Source organism: Cololabis saira, chromosome 19, assembly GCF_033807715.1.
Source record: "Cololabis saira isolate AMF1-May2022 chromosome 19, fColSai1.1, whole genome shotgun sequence".
In the NCBI taxonomy this organism is placed as follows: domain Eukaryota; kingdom Metazoa; phylum Chordata; class Actinopteri; order Beloniformes; family Belonidae; genus Cololabis; species Cololabis saira.
This window is the reverse complement of record NC_084605.1, coordinates 20514174-20530610: the sequence shown is the minus strand read 5'-3', so window position 1 is coordinate 20530610 and position 16437 is coordinate 20514174. Positions and strand designations below refer to the sequence as shown.

Here is a 16437-nt window from a genome sequence, read left to right as displayed (position 1 = left end):
CACCGAGAATAAGGTGGAGACTTCAGAAGTAAACTTTAAAATTAATTTCTAACAGTAAAGACATATTGAATCTGACAAGAATTAGGGTTGTGGGAAAAGAGCCACAGATTCAAAATCACTAACACTCATCGACACGTCCCACTCCGCTGGACAGCGGAGCGGGACGTGTGCGATGTGCAGTAGCGACCTGGATCTGCAGAGTGTTAGAGCACCCGTGGGTGGGCTGGTCTGGTTTACCTAGAGGAGGAGGCGAGGAGGCCTATGCGTCCTCAGACGCCCTGACTGTCCCAGGGCATGTCTCGACTCACAGACTGAGGACAGAAGCGGAGGGGGAGACAAAAAAAAACAGGGGCGAGCGTTTGTTAGAAGCACTGCGGCGTTTCCTTTCACAACAACATCCCTGCAGATCTGAGGCATCAGTGAGGTGCAGCCGTGAACATGCTGCATGCAACCATGCAGTCCGCCTGTAGAGGGCAGCAGCTCACCGGGGAGTGTGTGTGAGGGTGTGTGAGGGTGTGATAGGATCAGTGTGTCGCTGATGCGGGTCAACGGGAAGTCTTCACCCACCTTTGACCTCATGGTGCGCTCCGAGCGCTTGGCGGCGGCTGCTGCCATCTTGAGGATGTCGGGGTTGCTTTTGGACTTCATGATATCTGTGAGGAGAAATGAGTCAGTTGAATCTAAAAAACAAAAAAACAGAGAGCAATTGCAGTAAGATGGAAACCACCACACATGCTTAACATCTCCCATTGGTATTTGACTTTTCTTCATATTATCTATCTGGAAATATCTATAGCCTGAATCCACAATGCAAAACAACAAAATATTTTATTTTGGCATATGGCAGCAGATCAAATTAAAGCCAAACTTGAAAGATGTATTTACAGGGTTTATACAGCAATCCTTATGTTAAATTTAATACCAATTAAATACCTTTTTCACTACCTTCAGATTTTTTTTAAAAACTGTCACAACATTAAGTGTTAATCACGAACCTTTTAACATTAATACAGATTTTGAACTATAGAACACTATACAGAACAGATTTATAGACTCATTGATGTTGACCAGATGTTTCACATTTATTTCACTTTGTGAATAACAATAAAATAGACTGCTTAAAATGTAAAAATAAAAATAAAATTAATTTAAAAAAAATAATACCTCTGACAGTGAATTTAACACTTTTAATGGCCTTAAATTTGGCAATTTTCATTTATCACTTTTTAATACTTTTTAAAACCCAGCGGAAACCCTGATTTAACATTAATATAGACTACCTTGTTGCAGCTATCCTTGTCCAGTTTTTTATATTATTATGTTTTGCCTTTGTTTTATTTTGTCCTTTTTGTTTGTTTGTTTGTTTTTTATTGTTGTTAGTGAAGTCCCGATCGATCAGCCACCTGAAAAAATCGTTTTATAATTGTATTTAACAACTGTATTTAACAATACAGACAGTTGATGTGTGTTTATTATAAGATATTGCTTTTGGGCAGCGCCGGCGGCTGGAAGAGACGTTTGTGCTGGAGGGAAAGAAGCGTGGCTACAGAAAGATAACACCAGCTAGGCTACGCTCAGATAAACGGAGACAATGTCTGAAAGTTTTAAGAAGAAAGAAAAGCTGTTGGAGAAAAGTGACTGGAGTGTTATGTAAATGATTATCCGTTACTCGTTAATCATCTTCTGGTCCACTTTATTGACTCTCGGTGACAACACAACACAGATGGACTGCTATTTTGTTACGGTCTAAGGGTCCGTCTCTGAACAACCACACTTGGTTCCTACGCTCTGCGTGACATCATTACAACACAGTGACAGAAAACTATAACAGCTGCGATAAATATCTGCTGCTATTCACTTCATGGTTACGGTCAAGGTTAAGCCAAAATGTATTTTAATTTTCTTATAGATTGTGAGTTTGACTGGACGTCATTCAACTTTTGAACCTAGTAGGTAAACTACCTCTTTTGAAGTGAAATATATTTATTTCTGTTGTTGCACTATTCTGCACTTTTTGTTTTAGTTTACAATTTCATGTTTCTCCATTTTGTGTCATCAGTGCTGATAAGCTTTGTTTTGATCCAATGATGCAGTCAGTAAAAAGAAATATATGTCCATGCTGGAGAGAATGGACAATAAAAGAAACCTGGGACAATTAGAGTTTTAGTCCTCTTTTTTTTTTTTTTTTTTTTACTTAATTCATTGCCAAAATGTATCTGATCGGGAAAAATATCGGAATTGTATCGGGAGCCAAAAAAAATTTGGATCGGCAGATACTCAAATTCAAGTGATCGGGAGCTAAAAAAAATCCTGATCGGGACAACCCTAGTTGTTGTATTATCTTTTTTTTCTGTTCTCATTATTAATTATTAATTGTTTTCTTCGAATGCTTAGGTCTGAAGTGTGAGTTTGGAAGGGGGTGAAAATATGTGTATAATGGTAGTTTGACATCATTGTGGATGCCACTGTTTATAATAAAAAAAAAGAAGAAATATAAAAAACATTTGATCACAAAAAAAACAACAAAAAAACAAAAAAAAGTGTTTATGAGTGAGTGTTCTGGTACCGTATCCTCCTCCTCGCTCCACGTCCTCCGGCGACGGCTCACCGAGCGCCTCGTGAGCCAGCTGCAGCTGGTCTCTCAGCCGGCCAAGATCGCGCTCCGCCTTGGCCTTGACGATGCTCAGCTCCGTGTAGATGTCCTTGTACTTATCCGTCGAATACTTCTTGTCCTGGAAACACATTGTTTGGCTCGTCAGACGGAGGGCGAGCGTTTCGCGCAACTGTTTTTAGTTTTCAAATTTCGCGTGTTGCCAAGAGGACGCGTGCTTTCGCAGCAGAAAACTGATAGTGAAGCGACTTACTCTTTGGGCCGCCTGGAGTTCGTCTTTGAGCGAGTTGATCTCCTGCTTCAGGTACTGGACCTCGGACTCCTTCACCCTCAGCATCACCTGGACATCCAGAGAAAAGATGATAAAAATCATGACGCTGTAAGCTGCTTTCAGAGCTGAAACGCTTCCTGAGGGGAAACAGCTGCTGTCAGAAGTTCACCAGCAGAGACTTGTTTTTACGTCTCCAACACAGGATGCAGCTCTTGGGTTAACCCCTTCCAATCCCGGCCAATAAGAGACTATAAAGGTCTAGAATAAATCACTGAACTTATGACACTCACTTTTCCACTAGTACCTACTCAGCCCGACTCGGCTCGCCTCAGTTTGGTTCTTTCCCACTAGGGGTCTAACGCGCCGAGTAGATACTTTTCTGTATCTATTCTGCCGAGGTTCTAAGCGGCTGAGTCGGCTGTATCTGACATCATCACACTACAGGCCACCGATTGGTCGGGGGGTTGGAGTCAGACGTCTGAGTCAGTTGAAGAGCGACTGACGGCTCTTTTGCATTTTATTCGACCAGCGCAAAAGTCTGTTCTGGTCCAACTCTGAGGTGCAGATGTTCATAAACCTGGTGGCTGAGGAGAGAATTAAAAAGGGCGATAAGGAACGACCAGATCTACCAGGAGCTCTGTTTCTTCATAGCTGTTCGCGGCTCCAGCTGACTTTTCAGCAGCGCCGAGACAAACAAAAAAAAAATTAAAAAGCCTTGCTGCTTGAAGCTTCTTTCAGTCTCATTTTTTAACTTGATATTGAACACAAGTCACAGATCCAGCAGCACATTTATCATCTCCTCCAGGTTCTACATCTTTAGTGTTGTTGTCTTCTTTGTTTAGATCAAACAATCAAATACGTCACAGCAGCTTCACTCCAACCTCCTACTTCTGCTCCAGGTGCTGAATTGTTATGGAAAAGAAACCAGGCCGAGTTGAGTCGAGCCGAGCTGAGATGAACAGAGCTGAGTACGTACTAGTGGAAAAGTGCCAATAGGGGACAAAAAAGCACTTTCAGATTAATCGAATGCTGTAACATTTCACCAATATTTTATCTTATACAGTTCTAGTTTCCCAGGTATCGAACTATTTAACTCAAGCCAATAACTGTGTTAGAGCCAATCCAGGCCGACAAGAGACTATAAGGTGCGTTAGAATAAATATCTCAACACAGGGGACAACAAAGAACTTTCAGATTAATCAAACGCTATAACATACTATTTTATCTTGTACAGTTCTGGTTTCTCAGGCATCAAACCATTAAACTTAAGCTAAACTTAAAGTTAAAGCCCCTCTATGCATCAAACTCACTTCTAAGCCCCGGGGAACAGCAAAAGCCCAGGATCAGCCGCTTCACTAAGACAACGAACCTCTACTGGGACAACATGGTGTTGAGACATCCTGGACTCACTGTCCAAGTATCGTCAGTGAATCAAAACAGCAGATCTGTATCGCCCCCATGTGGTCAGAGCTGGTATTGCTACATAAAGTGACTCAAGTCCTGTCAAATACGACGGCTCTGGTGTTGTTTGTACCAGCGGATGTTTTCAGTGAGAGCAGCACGCGCTCTCGTGTGGATCATGTGGTAATCTGTGGGTGTTAAGCCGCTGACCGACTTGGCTGAAGGACACCTCGCTTCAAGAAGCACAAGTCAATCAGAGGGACTCGGATCCTCAGTTAGCAGACCTGAAGGAGCGGGCTTGTTCACTGCAGGTCACCAAACTCATACAGTCTGTTTTAAACCCAGGGGAACAACGTGGAAGGAGCTGGTAGAATCAGTTAACTTTGATTGACATAAGTCAATCAAAGGACAAAAAGGAGTCCAAACCGCTCGTCAGAAACCCTGCGTGTGACATCTGCCCCCTTGTTTAAAAAATTAAATTTATTATCCATCTATGATATTAACATACTCCAATCATGTGCTTTCATTTACAAATGCACTTATCTTGCAAATATGCTTCCAAGTACTTTCAAAGATTTTTTTAAGACCAATTCACAAATTCATAACTATAATACCAGACAATTCGAGGATCTCCATTCTTCATTCAGTCGTACCAATAGCAGTCAGTTCTCCATCAAAGACAGAGGTGCCTCACTCTGGAACTCTCATATACGTATTGCAAAATCTTCACTGTCTATTAGTAGTTTTAAACAGAGATTGAAGACCAGCCTTATTGATCAAGCGTCTAGAAGTGCTTCCACTTAATGTGGACTCACTTCTGCACGTGCACACCGAGAAATTGTCTGTTTATATCCATCTTTTTTGAACGCTGTTTTTTTTTGTTGTTTTTTTGTTTTTTTGTTCTTGCTATTATTTCAATACAATGTATTTTTCCTGGTGAGAACTTTGAATAAGCCCATTTAGGGCTTCCTTTCTCACCTGCACATATTTTCATGCTTTTATGTTCATTTAAACCTTTGTACCGTTTTTTTTATGTTGTGCAAATAAACAAATCAAACAAATCAAACATCACGGGTCGCTCCCGTCCGTCCCTCGGCTCCAGGAACGTACCTCCAGCTCGTACAGCTCTTTTCCCTGTATCGTGATGCTCGTGTCTCCCACTCCGTCCTCGGATGTCATGGAGCGCATCTTGGTGATTTCTGCCGCCAGGCGGTTGTTCAGCTCCTAAACACAAGCAGCGACAGCATTCCTGAGCAACATGTGTGAGCTGTGTGTGTGTGTGTGTATGTGGGAGGGAGGGAGCGTGCACACACCTGGTTGTGCCCGTTGAGCTCCTGGTTCTCCCTCTGGCACTGCCTGAGGGCCTGCCGCTCGGCCTCCAGCGCCTGGGCCAGGTGGGCGTTCTCCAGGCACTTCTGGGAATACTGCTCCGACAACACCTCGATCTCCCGCTGGAAGGAACACAGCTCCTCCCTGAAACACAACACACAAGTCCTGACAGCTCCGTCTGCTCCGGTTTCACCTTCACAGCTTCTCCAGGCCCCGCCCACGTTCTGATTTAGCCTCAATAATCTTTAAAAATATGTCGGTGTCGAGAGTGAAGACATAGTGAGACGCCGCCGTGCGTGTCCCAGCAAGTCCCGACCGAGGTCTGATCAAAGCGAACGAAAGCCTCTCCAAGTCCACGTTCACACTTGCAGACACGTCACCTGATTGTGATTTAGTAAAGACCTGATGTGACGGTTCACATCTGTAACTGTCCTGCATCAGACGTCTCCACGCCCGTCCTTCGTATCAGTAGGAAACGTCACGTCATCACAGCTGTTACCGCTGGATTACAGCCACTGGTTACCGTCAAGTTTCTCCACTGAAGCAGATTTCTTTGTCATGCTGTGCCATCATGCAATGCTGGGCTCAAAATATCTGCTCCCACTAATGCTCTATAGGGGTTGTATATCCAATCTAGGGAGGAATTTTTGCATCTTCGACTTTGGGCAGACGGATACGGCTCATTCCAGTCAGGTGGCGTCGCCTCAACCAGCTCCTCCGGACTCTGGAGGCGGTGGATCTCACATAATGACATGTCAGACTAAAGGTGCTTTCACACCTGTCTCGTTTGGAGCAGTTGTCCCGGAACAGGGAACGTTTCTCCCTAAAGATCGGTTCGTTTGGTATATGTGAACACAGCAATCACACTCGGATGCGGAACAAAACAAGCGAGCCGAGATCTCCTAGGAGAGGTGGTCTCCGCTCGCTTCCATTCCAGACCTGGAGCGGTTCGTTTGTAGTGAGAACATAATCAACACAGAAACCGACACAACTCCATTCATTGTGTTTGTGCTACCGCGGCGCAAGAAAAAGAGTCGGCACAGAGCACGGAAGAGGAAATTCCTTCCGCATTCATTTCTGACCAATGAGAGAACAGCTGGTTTGCGCATGGCATTTGTTAACAGCTTTGAACCGCTACAGACGGTTGCCTTGTGAACACAAACTCCACATATGAAAAACTAAACTACTATCGATTCAGCCCCTGAATCGGAACAAAACAAACTGGCCACAGGTGTGAAGGCACCCTAAGACAGAACCATATAATATTATTGTTTTGATGCTCATAAACCAGACTAAACACAAAGTTTTGACATTTTGCTGAGCTACATTTACTCATCTACCAGATACGTACCAGTTTAAGACGGCAGGTCAGGCGAGTGACTGATTGACTTCTAGTGAGCAGAATCAGAGGATTTTTGACACTTATGAAACCATGACATCTGTCTTATTCTGCTCTCTTTGCAGTCAGTACAGGATGGCCTTAAAACTTTGAATTTAAACACTAACATTAAAGTATTTCTAGTCCAGAGCTTCTGCTCTGATGCTGGCCAGGACAGTTGTGTCTGTCTGAGCTCGTTCAGAGCTCGACATTCAGAGTGCTGTCGCTTGTTGAAGTGAACACCGTGAGGTGGATTTCCTCCAAAAAGGTTGAGCTCTACGTTGTCAGCAGTTTGGTATTTGTGGAAGGAGTGACTCTGCAGTGAACTCACTCGTGCTGTTTGTGGATCTCCTCCATATCTGCATTCTCGGCGTTGTTGCTGGCCTTGCGAGCCTTATCCAGCTCCTTCTCCAGCTCCGTCCGGTGGGCGTTCTTCATTGCTTCAATAGCTGAGATAACAGAAACAAAAAGGCTTCGCAAACAAGTCGTGGACCCGGATTCCGACGGGGTTTCATCACTGAGCTGATGTCTGTGTGTTGGGTGGGTCTGGTGCTCACCAGCGATGGTGGCCGCCGTCTCCTCCGCCAGCAGCCTCTCCTTCTCCTCCTCCAGGTTCTCCAGCTCCCGCTGGTGCTTCCTCTGCAGCTCGTCGATCACCTTCTGGTGGGATTCCTCCATGGCGGCGAAGCCCCGCTCGCAGGTGGCCTGAAACAGAGAGCGGGCAGGGGGCAGCCGTGAGTTTGCAGGTCACCTGGACATCCTGGTCACGTCAGGCGACCAGGGAAACAAGCCCCCGGCCTTTGAGGAAGCCCAGAGAAAAATCATATATTTACACCAAATAGGCGAGTTAAAGCCCGTCAGCCGTGAGCAGGTCAAGAGAGACAAGAGGGTGAAGAGGAAGGACAGGACACACACGACACCAAAGTGAACGAGTGGAGAGGAAGGTGTAGGAGAGAGGAGATGCCACTTCCTGATAGGGATGGGCGGTATGGACAAAAAAATGTATCACGATAATTTCTGGCATTTATCCCGATAAAAATTACGATAAAAAAAATACCAATTCAACTCCACCTTTGTAACTATAAACCTATCTCGCTCTCAGATCCACCATGTTTGTTACACAAAAACGTCATCAACGGGAATTTCTTTCTTTCTTTCTTTCTTTCTTTCTTTCTTTCTTTCTTTCTTTCTTTCTTTCTTTCTTTCTTTCTTTCTTTCTTTCTTTCTTTCTTTCTTTCTTTCTTTCTTTCTTTCTTTCTTTCTTTCTTTCTTTCTTTCTTTCTTTCTTTCTTTCTTTCTTTCTTTCTTTCTTTCTTTCTTTCTTTCTTTCTTTCTTCCCTTCTCTTTCCTGCTCTCTCCTTCCTTCTTCCCTTCTCTTTCCTGCTCTCTCCTTCCTTCTTCCCTTCTCTTTCCTGCTCTCTCCTTCCTTCTTCCCTTCTCTTTCCTGCTCTCTCCTTCCTTCTTCCCTTCTCTTTCCTGCTCTCTCCTTCCTTCTTCCCTTCTCTTTCCTGCTCTCTCCTTCCTTCTTCCCTTCTCTTTCCTGCTCTCTCCTTCCTTCTTCCCTTCTCTTTCCTGCTCTCTCCTTCCTTCTTCCCTTCTCTTTCCTGCTCTCTCCTTCCTTCTTCCCTTCTCTTTCCTGCTCTCTCCTTCCTTCTTCCCTTCTCTTTCCTGCTCTCTCCTTCCTTCTTCCCTTCTCTTTCCTGCTCTCTCCTTCCTTCTTCCCTTCTCTTTCCTGCTCTCTCCTTCCTTCTTCCCTTCTCTTTCCTGCTCTCTCCTTCCTTCTTCCCTTCTCTTTCCTGCTCTCTCCTTCCTTCTTCCCTTCTCTTTCCTGCTCTCTCCTTCCTTCTTCCCTTCTCTTTCCTGCTCTCTCCTTCCTTCTTCCCTTCTCTTTCCTGCTCTCTCCTTCCTTCTTCCCTTCTCTTTCCTGCTCTCTCCTTCCTTCTTCCCTTCTTCTTCCTGCTCTCTCCTTCCTTCTTCCCTTCTTCTTCCTGCTCTCTCCTTCCTTCTTCCTGCTCTCTCCTTCCTTCTTTTTCCTGCTCTCTTCTTTCTTCCCTCCCTCCCTCCCTCCCTCCCTCCCCTCCCTCCCTCCCTTCCTCCCTTCCTCCCTTCCTTCCTTCCTTCCTTCCTTCCTTCCTTCCTTCCTTCCTTCCTTCCTTCCTTCCTTCCTTCCTTCCTTCCTTCCTTCCTTCCTTCCTTCCTTCCTTCCTTCCTTCCTTCCTTCCTTCCTTCGAGATGATAAATTCTTATCGTGGGGAATTTTTTTGACGGTATATCGTCAACGGTAAAATATCGCCCATTCCTACTGCCTGATCACATTCAACCGTCTGCTTGTGTTCAAGCAGCGACTGCCGTCTACGTTTGTAGACACGTCTGCCTGCCGGCCGAACCTCGCTCGATGTAGGCAGGAAAAATACCCGTCCTCCCCACCGACCTAATATAAGGCCCTTATAGAGCCTGTGGCTCTGCTTCTTTTCTGTTCACCCCGACTCATCCGGGTGTTTATGAACCCGGCCTGCATCCTCTCAGTCTGTCTCCACACTCGTCCGTTTTGTCCTATAAACGTTACCCATTACTGCGTCAACTTTGTGTCCACACTTCACCACCATAATGGCGGGAAACCATGCACGACTGAAAACGGGCTGAAGGCTCCAGTGGAAAGTTACACGACGCCCTTAAACTGGCTTCCCTTCGGTGCGTACTAGTCGGTCGTACTATTATTAATAAAGACTTGCAACAGCTGATACTAAAGACAAAGGAAATCCTTCTGTTTCCTCCTCACACCGTTTACCGTCATTAAGGTGCAACTATGCGGCATCTTCTACTAATTATTAAACGATACCGGCTCGGAGAACCCCGGAGGGATGATAGCTGACCCTGAACAACTACATTTGAAGCGAATCTTTGCTGCTCTGTTTTTTTTCCAAATATATAAATATATTTTTTAATGCTGCAAAAGTCACATTCACAAACTGGAATACGTTCTGCACCAAAAAGAAAGGTTTCCACTTCCATTTGGAGACATAAATGTGTTAACGTGGACATAGATTTCTTCCAGGAAGTAGAGGTTTAACAAAAAATTAATAAATCCCGGTCCCCTCCTCGTATTTAAACTGTAAAAACTTACGCCAGGTATCCACCAGGTAAATGTGTCTGAGGTCACGGCGATGGCGAAGACCAATCAGTATCTAAGACGTTTAAAACTCTGATCTTTCACAAAACTAATGCAGTCATTCACCAAAGTTTCCAAACTCGTCATCTATTCATATATTCATTTAGTTTCTTCTGGGAAATAAACACAAACGAACGGTTCATTTCAGCCGTTTTGAGAAACATTTCCTGAACACTGCTTTACCGTAGTGTTGAAGCTAATTAAAAAAAAAAAAAGAAAAAAAAAGGCAAACGAAAACAAGATTTTTGTTCTCAAGAACGATGTAAATGCCAGTTCAAAACATCGATCAGGGTCTCGATGCTGGAGCTCAGAGGGACAGGGAGAAGAGCTGATGTCCCTGATGTGGAAAGAAAATAACTCAAATGCACAAGCTTCACCCAAAAAAATAAAAAATACACCCCCGAAGCCTCAAACGACCCTTTCCCACATCCCCTCTGCTGCGTTTGTCCAAGTTTGATTTTTCATGGGTTTTTGAAACTCGCAGTGCTTCAATTTCTCAAATCAAATTTAGGTTATTGGAATCTCAGTTGTGGTCCGGAAAGCATCCAGACATTTCAGCTGAAAGCTTCAACAGAAGCGCTGCGTGGAACCGCTTCAGCCATCCGCAGCATCATTACCGCCGCTGGGTGAAGGAAAACGAGATAAGATAAAGTTAACTTTCTATCAACTTTTGCCCCGACCTTTCATGAACCAGCCCTCCACTGCAGTGCGGAAATGAACTGAGATTAAAGCCCAATGTCAAAACACGATACAAGAAAGTGAGAAGATGCGGGTAAAGAGATCCTTTAACAGCGGTTTGACAAAGTAATCCAAGTCTGCTTTAAAGCTTTTTTTTCCTCCCCCCACCCCTGTACTTCTCTGGTCAGCGAATGGAGCTGTTGGCTCGAGTCATCTTGCAAGTAAGGGATATTTGAGATACGTCATGACAAGCGAGCTGAATATTACCAGTAGATGCTGAATGACGCTAAAAAAAGCTAGTAAGAAGCACGAAAAGCTTAGATTACTTTGTCAAAGAGTGTAAATCTTGTATTCAAATGTATTTTAGTGAAAGCAGGTCATTAAGTTAGGTTGTTAGTAGGGAAAGCCAAAGGAAAAGAGATCAACACGTACAAATTTAAGTTTTGGAGCCACTCTACGCAGCAATACCCCATCTGTCCACAAGGGGGCATTTTTGATCTGCTGCATTGACAAAACTGAGCTAATGAGATGTTTTAGTCCCAATAGATGTGCTTTTTGTTGCATCTTATGTTATGGCTAAAATTGTATCGTAATATGCTACCCCCATGTGGTCTGAAGTGGTACTGACCCATAGGCTAGCTTCTTTCTAAACGTTCTGATCGGTTCTTTGTGCAAAGTTTTAAAATGCACCAAGTACAAAATGCAAGTAACTGCTAATAATGGGACCCGTCTCATAGGACTATGGGGCTTAAGCTTCTCAAGTCTTTCCTCGGCTCAAAAACCTAAACTTAAAGACCGTTTTGATTAAAATGTCCTCAGTACACAGCTGTGTCGATCACATAAACCTTCAGAGAAGTTAGTCGTCATGCAGCACAGAGGAAAAGTGGATTACGGAGTTAAGTGCGAGAGAAGGGTGAGCGGGGTTAGGAGGGGAGGTAAAGGTAGGGGGAATCTGGGAATGCCACATAGGAAAACAAGGCACCACAGATGGGAGGACGGCAAGGACAAGGAGCGTTTCCACCTTCAGGTTTTCCAGGTCTCTCTCGTATTTCAGCCGCAGAGTGGTTGCGTCACCCTGCTCTTCCCGCCGCCTCGTCTCTTCGGTCATGACTGACACCTGGGTCAGTAGCTCCTGAATGCGCTGCCTCAGGGTTGGTGAGGAAGGCGGCGTCGGCTCGTCTGTTCCCGCCTTGCTGGGGTTCGTCGGATTCATCAAGTTTCTCAACTCTTCCATTTCACGGTCAAACCTCTCCGCGAGGTCCCGTCTCTCCATCTCATGCTGCTTCTTCAGGCTCTCCATGGAGTCTCTCAGTGTCTCAACCTCTTTCGTGTTTTCTTCTGAGCGAAGACGAAGCGCCTCGTCGGCTTTTGCGATCCGCTCCTTTAACTCTTCTGCTTCCTGTTCGTAGCGGGCTTTGACATCTTGCAGCTCTTGGCTGTGGCTGGCCGCAGCGTCGTGAAGCTCCGCGGTTTCATCCGCCGAGTCTACAGGTTCTGCTCCAGTCTGGGTCGAGCCCGTCTCCAACGAGACCCCAGACGCCTTGGACTGGATGTCACTGGAGACATCTCTCAGGTCAGGGTTCGGATGAACCATCTGCACTAGGGTGTGATTTTGCTTTAGCTCTTTTTCGTGCTGGACCTTCAGTCTAACGACCACATAGGACGCGTATGCTTCTTTGAGAGATTCACTCAGATGTTCTGAAGACTGCTTCTGCTCGTCCCCGAGACGAAAGCTCGATCGCGCCAGAGGCAGGAGCCCGTCATCGGTGCCCTGCTTCAGCCTGGACACGACGTCCTTCAGATCACGCGACTTGGCCTCCAGGCTCTCAATCAACCGTTTTAAGATCAGAGCGTTTGCTTCGTCATCGAGCCAGCCGTACATCGATGCAAAGTCCTCCGCCGTCACCTCTCCCTCAGCGTCTGCCTGGGAACAACCCCGTCTGTTCAGGAGCAGCAGGCTCCTCTGCAGCTCCATCTGCTGCACCAGTGCCGGTTCACAGATCTGTCCGTTCTCATCCGATTCAGCGATGCTCGCCAGCTGGCTCCAGAACTCCCACTCCAGCACCGACCTCACGTCTCTGCCGCTCACCCAAGGCGGCTCTACTTGTGAAAAACTAAATAAAGTGCTTCTTAAATTACCAAGCATCTTCCCTACATTGACATCTACTTTTCCTAACATCTCTACGACCTGATCTATCGCCCCTGACCTCATCTCCAGCTGATCAACTACTTGCGTTAAAAGTCCTTTATCGTCAACCTGCTTCTCTCCTGCACCAACATCCGGTTCGTCTCCACCGGTCGTCGTCTCTAACCTCTCTTGCAGCATCCTCACTTCACTTTCTGCCTCTGCTACCTTCTCCCTGCTGACTTTCTCCATTTCCTGATTCAGTGCGTCTAGTTCGGCATTCCTAGCTTCTAGCTGCGCGCGGCATTGCTCCGCCGACTGAAGGCGCGCTTCGGTCTCCAGGATCTTTGCTGTCGAGGCCTCGAGTAGCTCTCTGAGCTGCTCCTTCTCTGGGTGAAACTCGTCTTCCTCGTCGTCCGTCTGGAAGCCCAGACCTACCAGCGTGGCCTCTTTCAGCTGGAGCTTCTTCTCCGTGTCTTTGAGGGTGTTGCCGAGCTCCTCCAAGGTAACCAGCGCTTCGTGGAGCCTCATCGACTTCTCATTCAGCTCTCTTTCGTAATACTCCCGGTCTATGGCATTGGCCTGGTTTTCGGCCAGTTCGGCCTTCAGTCTTTTCATCTCCTCCATGAGGTTGTGCTGTTTGCCGGCCTGCTGGCCGATGAGCTCGTCCTTCAGTCTGTCTATCTCTCTGTCGGCCTCCGTCAGCTGGTTAACTATCTCCTGGCATCGCTGTTTCAACGCGCTGTTTTCTCCTGATAAAAGTTCCACCTTCTGAGACAGCAAACCAATCGTGGCGTCACTCATCTCGGAGTGGTTTCCGATCTTGGACAGGGGGCCGTAAGGGCTCTTCAGGCTTTCATAACTCTGCCTCCGAAATTTCCCCATGATATCTTCTATGGTCAGAAGACGGGCCTCGTACTCTCGTATGCTCTCTCCTGCTCTGGACAAGCTCCTTTTTATCATCTCGTTTTCTATCTCCTGCTGGCACTTCCAGGCCTCCAGGAGCTTCTGAAGCTCGTGTTTTCCTGCGCTCTCTTGGTGAAAGCTGTGGTACTTGAGCACTTTTCCCAGCTCTCTCAGCGTCAGAGGTCTGCCACTTATCTGGTCTTCCAGCTGCTGAATGGCCTCCGAGCTGTCCTGAAGCAGGAAGCCCACCGTTTTTTGCACATGTTCAGGGGGAGGGCCCTCCGGGGGTTCAGAAAGGTTAGGGTCCTTCATGGAGAGGTGAGAAAGAGAGAGGCCAAGCTGTGCCTGCATATTGCGCTTTTTCAGCTCTTGCAGCTTCAGGAGCTCTTTGGTCTCCTGGTACTTCTTTGTTAAACTCTGTGCTTGAGAACTAACCAGTTCGGGCCTCTTCGTCTGGGGCGTCACATCCGCCTCCAGACCCAAAGGGAGCTCCAGCTTGGAAAAGGGGACCAGACAGTTCGTTAACACACAGCAGGGGAGACACAAAGCTTGCTAATAATTCTCAGCGTTAACTACCAATCACTTCCCGTTATTTTTTATATACATATTAAAAAAAAAAAAAAAAGGGACATTACCATTAGCATTACCATATAAAAATCCCAAATAAAATGATATTCAAAAACTAATAATTAAAAAAAAGGAAAAAAATTAAACTTTTCAAGTTAATTGTGTAGATTGAAAGCGTAAGACAGAGATTAAATGTCTGGGTTAGTTAATCACAACAAAGCATGCACATTAAATGGTTAAATGTTACTTCATGTTGCAAGTTATGCAATATTAGTTTCAGCTCAAGGATGGAGGGCATACCAGGTCCTGTTAACAAGTTTCTGCTCCAACCTTCATTTTTACGCCGATGCAATTCTTCTGAGAGGAGATAAGTTGGATAATACAACTTGCTAAATCTAATTATTCAAACTTGTTACCCAATTTTCTCCTAAATGAATTGGGTCAAACAAAAAGGAAACACCATGAAATAATGGCAGCGGTGCTTCAACCTTAAAATCCTCTAACCGAAGTAATGCACCGTCACGCTGGCAAATCCAACATACAAGCAAAGAAAAGCATCCAACATCGTACAGTTATGCAAATGTAACATTTGTGGACAGAAGATGGTTCGTCTACGTAGAAATTAGAGGATGAGAATCAGGCGACCATGCAAATAATTAGAAAAACAGGTCAAGGGGTTAATATTCCTCCATGTCGAACATTCGAGCTATTATGCCGGTGACGACAAAGGAAAATATCATTCTAATGTTACTAAAAGGATATAAAATGTCATTTAAATCAGCAAGGAAAGATAAACAACTGTGTAAACTTGTATTAGGGATACTTAATTCCCATTAAATTATGGTGTAGATGAAGTTTCTACGGACAAAACTGGGTCATTCTAAGCTTTATAAGTGTACAAAAATTATATAAAACAAGGTCTTTACAGACATCATGGAAGTAGGAAAAACTTTTCTCCCTCTTCTTTTCCATTCAGCATTCAACAATCCATTCAAAAATCTTTTTTGTGCACATTAATGAAGTTGAAATTACTTGTCTGTGGAGATCCCATCCTATATTTTTGACTCTTAAGAGACTTTAAATTATCTTAGAAACCCAGACGCACCGCTAGAAAATTTAAATCTGCTTCGCAGGTACGTCTCATTAACTATGCCCAAAAAGTCATGGGGAGCCAATCAAATCAGTGTGTCATTGTTGAGAATCTGTGGGCGGAGTTAACACGGTGATGTTATCTGGCCGTAAACAGTGTAGACGCTGCAGCATCTGCGTCTCAAAGCAGTTTGATGAGCATGGCGCTGCCCCTTTGGATGGGGGTGGGGGGGGGGGGGGGGGGGGGGGCTCTACGGGTCGTTTTAGACTTTACATCTTTCTAGGTGTAGGTCTGTTCTGTCCGGCTAACTTACAATAGCAACTTATTTGGACAAAAGGCCAATCGCCCAAAGTACTAACTTTAACTGCCATTTTGCTACAAAACGGACTTACTCAAACACGCTCAAATTTGCGTCATTTTGGCCCCAAGTGAAAGTTTACACCCCATAAGATCGAGAGTTAATTAAAACTGCAAAAAAAGTTCCTTTACATATGGATGTAATGAGAACTGAAAATGAACATAAACACAAAAAGAGAAACGAGTGGATATTTTTCTTCTTCTGTTTCTAGCTGTACGGGACTGCAGGTGTGAGGTCATCAAGACCCAAGTATTTCTACACTTTTCACGTTTCACTTCCTATTTTATAGTACGTTTTCCAAAAGTTAATAGTTTGATTTAAACTGCATTTGTTGTTTTACTCTCAATACGCCTCGCATCTTTTTGAAATGCCTCCCCGGGGTTCGATCCTGAGCTTACTTTTCCTCGTGTGCGGTCGGGGGTCTTTTCCATTACATGCTGTGGCTCCACTCAATTGCAGAGATGTTTTTGGTTTTGGTATCAAGTCAGCCGAAGCTCCACAGAAGCTGAGCTGATGCCGAGCAGCTCGGCTGCTGGAAACCAAGCAGACCGCAG

The 16437-nt window shown here is 45.2% G+C and overlaps 1 protein-coding gene across 1 annotated transcript in view; it reads right to left on the bottom strand.

Annotated features, from left to right (window-relative positions):
- mprip (myosin phosphatase Rho interacting protein) overlaps positions 1-16437 on the bottom strand; it is a 71736-nt gene that overhangs the window by 3581 nt on the left and 51718 nt on the right. Inside the window, exons 16-23 of the mRNA XM_061708763.1 lie at positions 11859-14363; positions 7548-7695; positions 7322-7439; positions 5597-5756; positions 5394-5507; positions 2865-2951; positions 2567-2732; positions 568-680 (exon numbers count right to left, since the gene is read on the bottom strand). Coding sequence (XP_061564747.1) covers positions 568-680; positions 2567-2732; positions 2865-2951; positions 5394-5507; positions 5597-5756; positions 7322-7439; positions 7548-7695; positions 11859-14363 — 3411 coding nt within the window. The remainder of the gene's footprint in view (positions 1-567; positions 681-2566; positions 2733-2864; positions 2952-5393; positions 5508-5596; positions 5757-7321; positions 7440-7547; positions 7696-11858; positions 14364-16437) is intronic.